General features: G+C 34.9%; 1 protein-coding gene across 1 annotated transcript in view; it reads left to right on the forward strand.

Moving 5' to 3' along the window:
- LOC110442352 (E3 ubiquitin-protein ligase RNF165-like) overlaps positions 1–9,651 on the forward strand; it is a 10,187-nt gene extending 536 nt beyond the window's left edge. Inside the window, exons 2-7 of the mRNA XM_021485915.1 lie at positions 51–595; positions 848–914; positions 1,499–1,557; positions 2,025–2,102; positions 2,908–3,141; positions 3,527–9,651. Of these exons, the coding sequence (XP_021341590.1) occupies positions 80–595; positions 848–914; positions 1,499–1,557; positions 2,025–2,102; positions 2,908–3,141; positions 3,527–3,577 (1,005 nt within the window). The 5' untranslated portion in view covers positions 51–79 and the 3' untranslated portion in view covers positions 3,578–9,651. The remainder of the gene's footprint in view (positions 1–50; positions 596–847; positions 915–1,498; positions 1,558–2,024; positions 2,103–2,907; positions 3,142–3,526) is intronic.
- Positions 9,652–12,550: the final 2,899 nt, after the last annotated feature.

A 12,550-nucleotide genomic window follows, 5' to 3' on the forward strand; every position in this document is an offset into this window, starting at 1 on the left:
CTGTTTCGAACGCTATGAGGTGTATAGTTTGTATATGTTTGTTTATCTAGACAAATGAAATATCCAAATACTAGTAAGAATGGCTACAGATGCAGAAATTGCAAGAAAACTACAGCTAGAAGAGTTCCAACGAGGGGACAGCACTGACCCAGATGCACAGTTAGCATGGCATTTGCAACAAAATGATTTAGAGGTGGATGATTTGGACTCTGGATCTCTCCACCTTGACCAACTTTCACCAGACCCTGTCTCAGAGTCATCTGACATTACAGACTACGATCACTCAGTTATGGATTATTTGAGTCCCGATGGCATCACAGATGAGGTCGGTTACGGCCAAGCCACTGCCCAAAGTGAATACCAGGTTGATACATACAGTGTGCACGACGATGAAAGAATGGCATTTCTGCTGGAGGAACAGCTAAAACTTTCGCAGGAACACGAGGATGCAGAATTGGCGCAGAAACTATATGATGAAGAAGAACACAATCATACTCGGAGAAGAGCAACACGGCCCCCCACGCTCCCCCGTAGGGAACCACCACAGAGAAACAGACCCCCAAGGCATGCCCTGTTTCCTCCTAACTCAGGCTCTGTGAGTACTTTTTTCTTCGGCTGATTTGTTTTTCGTATTAATTATGGGTTATTTCAGGGTTTTCAGTAGACTCTTGGCAATATTTTTTGTATTCTTAGTTTATGAAAATTTCTTACTGAGATTTGTGGATATTTTACTCATTTTTGAAATTCAAATTTCATATGGTTTAATAACTTGAAACATCATATTGTGTTAAAGAAAAGGTCACAGTTTTCACCGTTAACAATTGGTTTGTGTTTTGTTGGCGTTTAGGGCAGACATCCTGTGTTTGACCCCACCTTTAGTCCTCCTGAAACAGATATGCCATTCAACATTCGTGGTATGTGTTTATTTTATATTTTCTTCATTATTTTCATGCAAATCTTGGCCCATTTATTAAAAACATTATTACTAATATTAGCTTAATGACAAATGAACAGAATAATTTCATTTTGTAGTTTCTTAAAAATATTGAAAATAAAAGCTAAAACTACAAATAGAGGTATAAAAAATTATCACCTTACATTGAGAGATATTTAATTTTTAATTTTTGTAAATGTTCAGATATTTTGCAAAAAAAAACAATTTAAAATTTGCGTTAAGAATTCATTAAGCATATCAGGTGCTTATTGACCCGGTAACAGGGATCAATGTTTGACTGTTTTAATATATCACTTCTGTAACAAAGACTAAACTTTGATGAATTTCAACATTATTAAAATCCTCAAGAAAACAGACCTACAAAATAAAAATCGACATCTATAAGAATCTGCCTTAAGTTTCTTGATTATTGATAAAAGGTACGAGAAAGTGTATATGATATGAATAGATATGCTTGTCCCAAGGGTGGATATGGTTATAAGACATATCCAGGGTTTAAACTTCACAACTGGTCTTAAATCAGATTCTTAATCTATATTACAGGCCCACATCATCACCACCATCTCCCAAGACATGATTTTGATTGTTTGCGACCATCAATGGTAAGTTTATGTGGTATAAACTATTTATTGGAATCATTTTTTCATTCAGGATTCAGTAGTCAGTTATGATGAATCTATTGTTATTTTCCTAATTTTGACATTCATTGAATTAAATTCTGATTTTAAAGACAAGAAGTAAATTTATGGTTAAAGACACAGGCAAACAAATTGTTTCCTTTATTTGGTTTGGTTTGTTTGTGTTTTACATCCTTTTAACTGTTAGCTATGGTCATTTAAAGACGTGCTAGGTGGTTTGTTGGTGGAGGAGTACCCGGAGCAAAGACCACCAACCTGCGACCAGTACCTGGCAACTGCCCCACGTAGGCTTCGAAACCACGAGCTAGTGGTGAAGGGCTAGTGGTAGCAGAATGTCAAGCTTCAACCACTCAGCCACTGCAGCCCCTCATTTAAGTCTGACATGTATTCATTAAGTCAGATATCACTGTATATTTGTTGTTCTTTTGCAGTTTGGATTAAGGATGAGAAACCATGACTTACCCAGGAACATGCTACCACAAGAGGATGTAGATTTAAATGACTATGAGGTTTATATTTTGTTAACATTTTACTGATACCAAATTCTAATACCTATATCACACAATACAAAATAACGCACTGGAACATACCTGAATGAAAATTTAAAAAACTTAGGTAAATCAAAATTCAGAATTCAGTTCAATTAAGTGTATGTATTGTATACAGGGAAGTTTTTGTCCAGTCAAACTGTCGCCTTCGCCAGTAAAATCCATATTCGCCTGGTTTTAATTTCGCCCTTCACATTTAATTACTGTGTTTATTCTGTTGTTTACTAATGTACGCTGTAATGATAAGTTCACCCTCATTGCGAAAGGCAAAAAATGCGTAAAATTAAACAGTAGGGAAAAATTCACGGTATACAGTATCAGGTTTGTTCATTTAATGAATAGAAAATTCATCGATCATGGTCCAGGAGGGTCTTCGGTATGAAACATTACAAAGATTATGAATGCAATCTGAATTTGTCAGGTTTACATAGTTGCTATGCCATACAGTGTTAATATTATGTGATAAATAGAAGTAACTTAAAAAACAATATTTTGCTTCATTTGAAAGGAAAAAATATTCACCATATTTGCAGTCATTTCAATAAATAATTTTCTCTTTGATGATCTGAAAAAAATAACTGTTTAAAGGTTTATGATAAACATAATTGAAACTAATATTATATGTTCCCTTTGCCTAATATTCGCGTATGAAAATACCCAAGTGTATCCTACAATTAGAATAGGAATGGGGTGCTTCTCTTGTTATCATTTTGACATCAACTTCCTTGGTCTTGCGTGTGTTTACTTTTCCTCTTTTTTTGTGCAGGCCCTCTGGGAGCTAGCGGAAACTATAGGAAATGTGAAGGACAATGGGTTGACACAGGAGGTTATAGATGGGCTTAAATCAGGTGCATTCACGAAAGACGCACATGGAGCGATGTCTCAGAAAACAGATCATGAATGTCGGATATGTCTTTCCACATTCAGTGAAGGGGAGAATGTCAAAATTTTACCATGTTCTCACATGTACCACAAGTCCTGTATAGATAACTGGTTAAAGGTATGTATAGCTGCATGTCAATATCTCATTTGTGTAATAAGTAAGGTGAGTGTGTCAAAACCTAATCTTGTATTAACTTATACGACCTTTGTTGTGTAGATAACTGATTTAAGGTATGTATTTGTGTGTCAACATGTCGGTCATGTAATTATTAGGGGGAGAGTGTCAAAACCTTTTTTCCATATTTCTATCATCATTGTTGTATGTATGGGTACTGGTTAAATGTATGTATATCTTTGTGTCAACATGTCTGCCATGTAATAGTTAGGGGGAGAGTGTCAAAACCTTTTTGTAATCTCATAGTAAAGGTAATTTTCATATGTATCGTCTAAATATATCTGCCAGTTTAGTAAATATAATGAGATATTCACTGTTGTTTTTTCAGATGAAAGGAGATTGTCCGATCTGCAGGGAAAATGTGAAGCCAGAATCCTGAATGTCATAATCACTTAATCTTCTTCATCTTACTCATCACCATCCTTGCAGAGTTATATTGTGGTATATGACAGTTACAGGAGTCATCTTCATAACTAATTATGTTATCAACTGGTCACAACTGCTCAAGGCGTCACCTTCATAACAGTTCCGAAGACGACATCTTCATAACCAAATTAAGACGTAATTCTTACGTACCACAACAGCTCAAAGTGTCATCTCCATAGCTAGGTCATAAACGATAACAATTCCAATGACCTCATTTCATAATTAACTATGTCATGATCAACAAGTACCATAGCAGTTTCAAAGATGTTATCTAACTTATCTTCATGGTGTATTGTAAGACATGACATTGCAACACCAGACAGATCAGGTCATCTCCTAGTTTGTATACCGCTGATACAAATACCCCTCATCAAGTGTAATGTAAGATCTGAGCTTTGGTATCAAACTGAACGTAAGAACTATTTATATATTTACATTGTGATCTTATAAATTTATTAAACTCGGTATGTACCCTATTTGTAAAATTGTCTCAATACTTTGTGGTGTCTAAAATTTGTTACATGTCATCCCATAAACTGATGTTCACCAAAAATCCAAAACATGATCAATGACATTTGATTTATGTCATGTTGGAGTCTAGCATACATGTCGCAACATTTACCTGATGTCATGTTTTCCAAAAATCCAGGATATATTCAATAATATTTGAGATATTCTTGATTTCACGCTAAAGTCCGGAATACATTTAACAATTGTTATAACCTTGTTGATATTATGATGTAATTTTCCGATCTCTAATGTATGCATCTTTTTGTCAACAGATGAGAACATTAACTCATTCACCCCTGAAATTTCATAATGAACTATTCCAACCTTTGATTTGGAAGAGTTCAAATGTGTCTTCAGGGGTGAAGGAGTTAAGGAGTGTGCTAAGTATATCAGTAATTCAGGAATCAAACAAGTCTGGTTACCACTGTATAGTAATTGGGATTTGAGACGATCAGTCAACCTCTTCTACAAAACAATTATACTCTGCAGATCTCCTACAGTAGTTGTAAATAACAGCCCACATCAGTAATGAAGCCTGGTGTTATCAATAAAAATTAGTTACCACAATTTACCCATTATAAGCCCATGCCTGGTAATAAGCATTTTATTTATTTTCCAAGAATAGCATGGGCGCCTGGTAATAAGCCCGCCCCCTTTACCGGAGTACTGTTGTAGGTGACAATTCTGTGTTGTCCAGCTGGATGTGTCCCTACTGCCACTTTATTCCGTGTTTAAAGATTGTGGTCTTTGAACCCCAACAGTTCTGTGCTGACTGACCCAGTCATTCTAAAAAGCTACCGCAACTTCAAAGGTTAGTTGCTGGGTGGCTGGCGACATCTGACCTCTGACCCATGATGGAATATTGCTGGTATTTATTTACTGATGTAGATATTTGAAATATTTACTGATTTCCATGATTCTGGAGCTAGCTCGTATTAGTACTGATTTCCTTGATGCTGGAGCTAGCTGGTATTAGTACTGGTATCCTTGATGCTGGAGCTAGCTCGTATTAGTACTGATATCCTTGATGCTGGAGCTAGCTCATATTAGTACTGATATCCTTGATGCTTGTGCTAGCTCGTATTAGTACTGATATCCTTGATCCTGAAGCTAGCTCGTATAAGTACTGATATCCTTGATGCTGGAGCTAGCTGGTATTAGTACTGATATCCTTGATGCTGGAGCTTGCTCGTATTAGTACTGATATCCTTGATGCTTGTGCTAGCTCATATTAGTACTGGTATCCTTGATGCTGTAGCTAGCTCGTATAAGTACTGATTTCCTTGATGCTGTAGCTAGCTCGTATTAGTACTGATATCCTTGATGCTTGTGCTAGCTCGTATTAGTACTGATATCCTTGATGCTGGAGCTAGCTCGTATTAGTACTGATTTCCTTGATGCTGGATCCAGCTCGTATTAGTACTGATATCCTTGATCACAGTTGTCTATTATGAGTTTAAGTCATTTATATGGAGTGTTAGCAATGTGCTGGACCATATTTTCATATTTTATGGCCCAAAAACAGCTTAGTTGGACTTACCGGTAGTTAAATTTAAGGTTTAAGTTTTTGCGCAAATTTTGTTGGGTAGTGTTGGACCACCACCATCAATAGGCTGTTGTCTGTTACAAGGTTGAAGTATTTGTATTGAGTGTAAGCAATGTGTTGAACCATATTTTCATATTTTAGTGTCCAAAAACAGCTTTATTGGACTTTGTTAATTTCTTAACAATCACTTCACATAGATGTTTCTACACATTTCAAAGTCCTTGAAATATCCTGGTGGTAAGTGAGGTGGCAAATAAAATGACAGGCACTATATCAACGTTTTACTATACATGTGTTTCTAGTGATAGTTGCAGTATTATAATAACATACATAGGCGAGCTATGCTGTTCTCCGACAGCTCTTGTTAAACATTGTCATTGGAAAAAGTTCATTTCGTACCCATATGAATAAAAAACAATTGATCATTTGCATGCACCAAATATATCATACTGTGAAATTACTAATTTTCGTGGGGTTTTAAATTTTGCTTTTTTTCATCGGTACTCTTAATCCACAAATTAATTACAAAGTTTGACTTAAAGCTTTTCTCCACTTGGGTGGGTATACTCATAACCCATGTATTCATGTGTCCACGAAATGGTGTTTTTTCAGGAAAAACATGAAATTTGGGCCTCATGAAAATACCTGATTTCACAGTAATTAAATGTCATGTATGCCTTTGTCACAATCTGAAAATATGTTTTATACCTCTTAATGGAATACATAAAAAGTCGGATTAATTATGAACATTACGATAATTGAATTGCTAATTTCACATTTTACATTTTCCAAAATATGACCTTGTTGACTTCTTTGGTTCTGGTACATGTGTATTATTTTGTGATAGATTATTGTTTGTCATTAATTTGCAAGTAGACTCATTCATATACACAAGTCATCCAAGAATACTAACTCTATAGAGTATAAGTACTACAAAATGTATCAATATTGAAATAACTTCCTCTCAATCACGAAATCAAATGGTCTAGTAGTATGCATATTTGCCAACTCTCCCTATTTTGGAGGGAGACTCCCGATTTTGGACCCTTTTATTTAAAAAAAATAAAATGTTTTTCTCTAGGGAGTAAATTCACACAATTTATTTGTTTTTATTTTGAGCATGCAGAATCTCCTCAATGGAAACTTCAAAATGTTGGCAGGTATGGCATGATGCTGATAAACTAATCTAAGTGAGGAGAAGGTCTGAATTAACTGGTTGATCAACACATGTATTTGACCAACATCTCTGACGTTAGATAGACGGCCAGGAAGTTGATGAAAATAGTATTAATAACCACATGTGATTCTACAGGGGATTTATTTTGTGAAATTGTCCTACATTTATTCATACAGTCCTGATGAGAATTGTGTTTATTAGCGGTATAGCCAACCATCATCAGCTCGAATTAACTTTTGTCTGTTGTCCTTCGTCAGTCCTTCAGCAATTCTGGTAATTAATATAAAGGATATAAACGAGCCTCAACATCTGGATTCTGTTGTTTCATTGTGGGTTTACATGGTTCAGCTAGCTGGGCTGGAAGAAGTTATTTCTCAGGAAGTATCGTGCTGATCATTTTGTATCCTTAGTTGTGTACGTTTAGTTGTGCGTTTAGTTTCGAGACTGACAGGGACAGGAAGAACAAAATGGCTTCCAGGCGGCCATCCAGTACTGGATGGATCTTTCTCAATTTTCAGAAGTTCTGATAGGTTCTGTTGTTACTCAGATGTGTAGGTTTATTTTAAAGACTGATTACAAGAGCAAAATGGTTCCAAGACAGCCATCTTGGATTTTGACAATAAAGGATTGTTATTGGCTTTTCACAGAAAGTACTGAACGGATTTTTCTCATATTCTGTGTTTTTGTTCCTCTAGATTCTTGGTCATGCATGCTTCATTTTCAGCTAGATCAGGCAGACATCTTGAATTTGGCTATTGAAATTCAATTTTTATTAGTACTTCTCGAAAATTTCTTGTGTAAAACATCTTTCTGTTCCTTGGTTTTTCATATTTCATTTTGAGTTTAATCAGAAGAAAAAGATGGCTGCCATCAATTCAAGATCTCTTATTCTCTTTTTTGCCACATTGCTGTTCTAGTAAGAAGGTCAAAAGTCATCCTCACTTTAAATGGGCTATCTCTTACACAGCAGTTGGAAATTTTGATGAAAAGGCTGTCCACCTTACCATCACTCCAACAGATTCCAGAAAAGTGTGGCATATTTTGAATGTACATAAGATTATGGTCGCCTTCTAGCTTTAAGCTAGAGGGAATTTCCCTTTAACTCAGTGGTAGAGCGTCCGACTACGAAGTCGGGGATCGCAGGTTCAATCCCCGGTGGAAGCACACTATACTCTCTTTCCTGTTACAGAAGTAAGGATAACTTGCAAGGGTGAGCATGAAAATCCTTTGGGATATCTTTGTTTTTTGTCAAATTCATACATTATGTTCATACATTATTAGTTCTGAATATAACACTATACTCTCAAATGTATCCCTTCAGTTTTCATTTTGCAATGTTTTAATTGTTTCTCCCTTGTTCATACAGTACATGCATCTATTTGTAATGCATGTTATTGGTGGTCTGTCAGAGTGAGCCTATGTCAATATCATTGAGAACCTCTGTCATTGTCAATCAGAACCCATGTATCAGTGTTTCCCAGTTATGCCTCATTTGACCAGATAGTTCCCATGGAAAAGAGGTCCACAAGAATTTGCACTGGTGAGTCCCAATGCTTCTCACCAAATACCGATTTGTAAGAGCTAACAAAACCTTGTATGTGCTCTTATTCTCATCCTCAATATTTTACAAGGGTTATGCTCACTTTTGCTCTGTGCACCCCTGAAATTTGTCATAACTAGCAAAATTGAAGGCTCAGTGTGCACCACCTTGTGGATGAGACCAGTTTGATCCTTGTACATGTACATCAAACGAATCCGTTGTTGGCGTAACAGTAAATTGGCTGACTTTGAAGTTGGATGTTGTTCCTCGGTAATCTACAAAGGACAGGTAGACAAGTCTCTGCCTTGAGGGTGAAAAAGAGAAATATTCAACCTGAGGGGTTATGTTAGACAAGTAAATAATCACCCGAGGGTTGGAGATTTCTCTGACACACTCAAGGTGGGAAGGAGTGGTGTAAGACTGGGTTGATCAGATGTCTGGTGATTCGATCAGGGCCTGGGTGTGTATAGCTATGCTATTTAATGAGTCATTAACTCAGGTTTTCGTAATTAAACTGTATTATATTTTTTGTAGAATGTTTATGTTACTTTTACGTATCAAATGTAGATATTCACTGCATGTATATATCCAGTTGTATATTTTTGCATTATAAGAAGTTTCAGTTTAATTATCATTTAATAAAGCAGGCTTTGTAAATTGTGATTGTTGATTTCACTCTTAGGTGACAGATTAAACACTTGTCTTCTAGACATTTGATTCTATCTCTATATCTGTAATTGTTGATTTTCTGATTGAAATGTTTAATTAAATGAATAATTAACTGTTGAAATTAAGCAGACTCTAAACAACGTTAACCCAGCCAGTATAGCTTGATTGAAACAACACTGTTAAAGGGAGTGTCACTTTTTAACAATGTCTTACCAATCACACATTCTCTCCTGTTATCTGTGTTATTTTTACCATACTTGATATTCACCTTCCAGGCTTTTAAGATCATCTCTCCCATTTTCTGATGATTTAATTCTATGTTGGGTTAAAACTATATACATGTAACTTAGGCCGTCACAATTTTTGCCCCATGTTGATTTTGCTCTATTGTACAAGGGCAAAAAAGATGTAAATTAAATGTGGGCAAAAGCATAGGGTTATTGATTTTAACATTTATATATATACGGTATACCCTATGTATGTGTCTGCTGTCCTTAAACCTTCATTCTGTCAGATTAATGAAATATATCTTTTATTATATGGCAATATCAATGAGTGATAATAAAGTGACAAAGTTAAGATTGATTGTGAGTTTTTTTTATCTTTTTGTTTTTATAATTGCCATACTTAGCCCCAGATTAAAATGACCTTAATTACCTTGATATGACATCCATCATCTGTCTGGTGTTACTCCCTCTGTCCAATAACTTGTCACATTTTCACCTCTTTTCAAGAATGGCTAATTGGATTTTGACCGATTAACGTCATACAATTGATCCTCCCATTGCCCTGACCAAGTGCTGTAGGGTCAACTTAAAATTAATGATGGACACCCTTACTTCAGATTGATAAGACAATTTTAGCTTCTTCTCAATTTGCATCTAGCATACATATTTTCCGTAGTGACTGATATCCAATATGGCTGCCCTGTGCTGATAGACTGAAATTTTCCATCTTAAAAAATTAAACTATGCTAGTCCATTTTGAAATATTTACATTTGGTCTGCATCCTTCTATTGCAATGCATTGAGATGGCAAATGTTGTTATGAGACTATAACACATTTTCTATTGCGACGTCATCAATTTCATTGTTGTCAAGACTTAATTTGCTGTTGAAAGAACAGTTCGAAATAACTAAATAAAGCATAACTACTCTATCGAAATGTAAATATAAACAATGAATATTTTAGAAAATAATGTTATGGTCCTATAACACACATTGCTATTGCTCACAAACTTACAAGTTTGTCATCAATAGCAATGTGTGTTATATGACCATAACAAAATTTGCTCAAACATTCATTGCTTAAATACTACACATTTTAAAAATAATTCACTCAAAAAAAGGTTATTGTCTTCCTTCAAGGAAAGGATTTATTTATTGGTAGGTTTAACCAATCATATTGCTTCTCAATAATATTTGCTAAAATATGTCTACCAGGAGGTTGTGAGATCATAGAGCAACAAAATTCAAAATCTTTGACCAACAAGTGAGCAGTACAGTAAGCAGTACAGGACCAATGGACCTCTTGTTCAAATCTTACATTTCATTATAGAAGCTGTCAATCATAAACCAAAAATTTGACTTTGAACATTTCTTGATGAAATTTCAAACACACAACTAGAAACCTTGTATATGATTGTACCCACACAAGCTGGAACCAGATTGTCCGTATATTTGTCTGTAGACACAATATGATTGCTTGAAAAGGTCTAGAAATAAAGGCAATGACAATCATAAGATTTATACCCGATAAAATAATGACAGATACAACACAACTTTTTTTAAATTTTTATTTTATATCTTTATTCATAAAAAATACATACATAATCCATATATTGTAAACATACTTATTTTAGTGGCCTCATATTTAAGTGTCTTGTCAAATTTTAACAGATAAGCATATTGATGTATTTTCATACTCACAATATGTGCCACAAAAAACAATACACAGAAACTGAAAATACTGCAAGAATAATTTAACCCAATATTATAAATGTGAAAATGTGCTAAGATACGATAACAGCTATAATATGTACGTTTACGGACACTCCACATCCAATCCACACACACAGGAAACCAAGGTCCCATCTCAAACTGGTTACATGTACATTTCTTTTGTCTCGTCTAAATATAAGACACAATATCTGATTGATCATCCTAAGGCCAAAACAAATAAATTCTGTTTAAAATTAAATCATTTCCCATAAGTGTTATGTTGATGAAAAAAAATGAAAGGGTTATACAAGAGTGTCTGAAACAGGAATTATGGAGGAGAGAACAGCTAAAAAGATGAAAGGGTTATACAAGAGTGTCTGAAACAGGAATTATGGAGGAAAAACACCTAAAAAGATGAAAGGGTTATACAAGAGTGTCTGAAACAGAAGTTATGGAGGAAAGAACAGCTAAAAAGATGAAAGGGTTATACAAGAGTGTCTGAAACAGGAATAATGGAAGAGAGAACAGCTAAAAAGATGAAAAGGTTATATTAGAGTGTCTGAAACAGGAATCATGGAAGACAGAACAGCGCTAAATTTCTCCTTGCACTGCTGTCTAAGTACTTGCACTTGGCACATGTTTGGAACACTGCTTTGACCTTCACCTTTAGAGTATGGACCTGAGGGTGTTACACGAAATACCATCTAGAAATGATACATACATATGTGGAGTTTGGAAACTAAGTTTTGTGCCAAACTTCAGAGACAAACTAGCAGTAATATGTATCCAAATTGTGTATACACTGATTGGGGAAATAATTGATACACTTAGCTTGACATACAACTACGTATTGTAGTGACTAGACTTATGAGATCTCAAAGAAAGTGAATGAAAATGTATCAGGGCCTAGTTGTCTAACAAAACTGTTGTGCCCATAAAGAGCAATAACTCTGTAAATTAAAAACATATTGCATAGTCAACATCTGAAATTCATATTGATGAAATATTCGAAGTTTCATTTAAATATACCAGGTATGTATTTCTAAGTTGCGAGATGAACTTATTCAAACATATTTGAGGACTCTACCTTTAACATCCAAATGTAAAATAGGCAGCCTATATCTTTAAGTCCTTGTCTAGTCCCATCAAAACGTTCTACTAAACAAATGGTCTCATAATGGACACCATTTATGCTTCACAACAAAAACTATTTTCCATGTTGAGTCTGTGACAAATTCAAAAGTTTTTCCTTATTAAAATATGCACGAGTTTATCAATTGAAACACTCCTGAAGAAAAAGTCAAAGTGAAAACTTTATAAGTTACAGTTGTACAAGAAATATAAGAAATTAAAAACAAATAAACATCATGTATAACAAGAGGCCCATGGGCCTAAACGGTCACCTGAGTCTACAGTATTTATTTTTGTTGTTGAAATATGTACCAATTTGAGTAAAAAATAGTATAATGTTAACTTAACTTTGTCAGGACCATGAGCTGATCATTCCTAGACCAATTTTAAGTGAGATCGGCCTATTAGAACTT

The sequence above is a fragment of the Mizuhopecten yessoensis genome, unplaced genomic scaffold (genome assembly GCF_002113885.1).
Source record: "Mizuhopecten yessoensis strain PY_sf001 unplaced genomic scaffold, ASM211388v2 scaffold1883, whole genome shotgun sequence".
Lineage (NCBI taxonomy): Eukaryota > Metazoa > Mollusca > Bivalvia > Pectinida > Pectinidae > Mizuhopecten > Mizuhopecten yessoensis.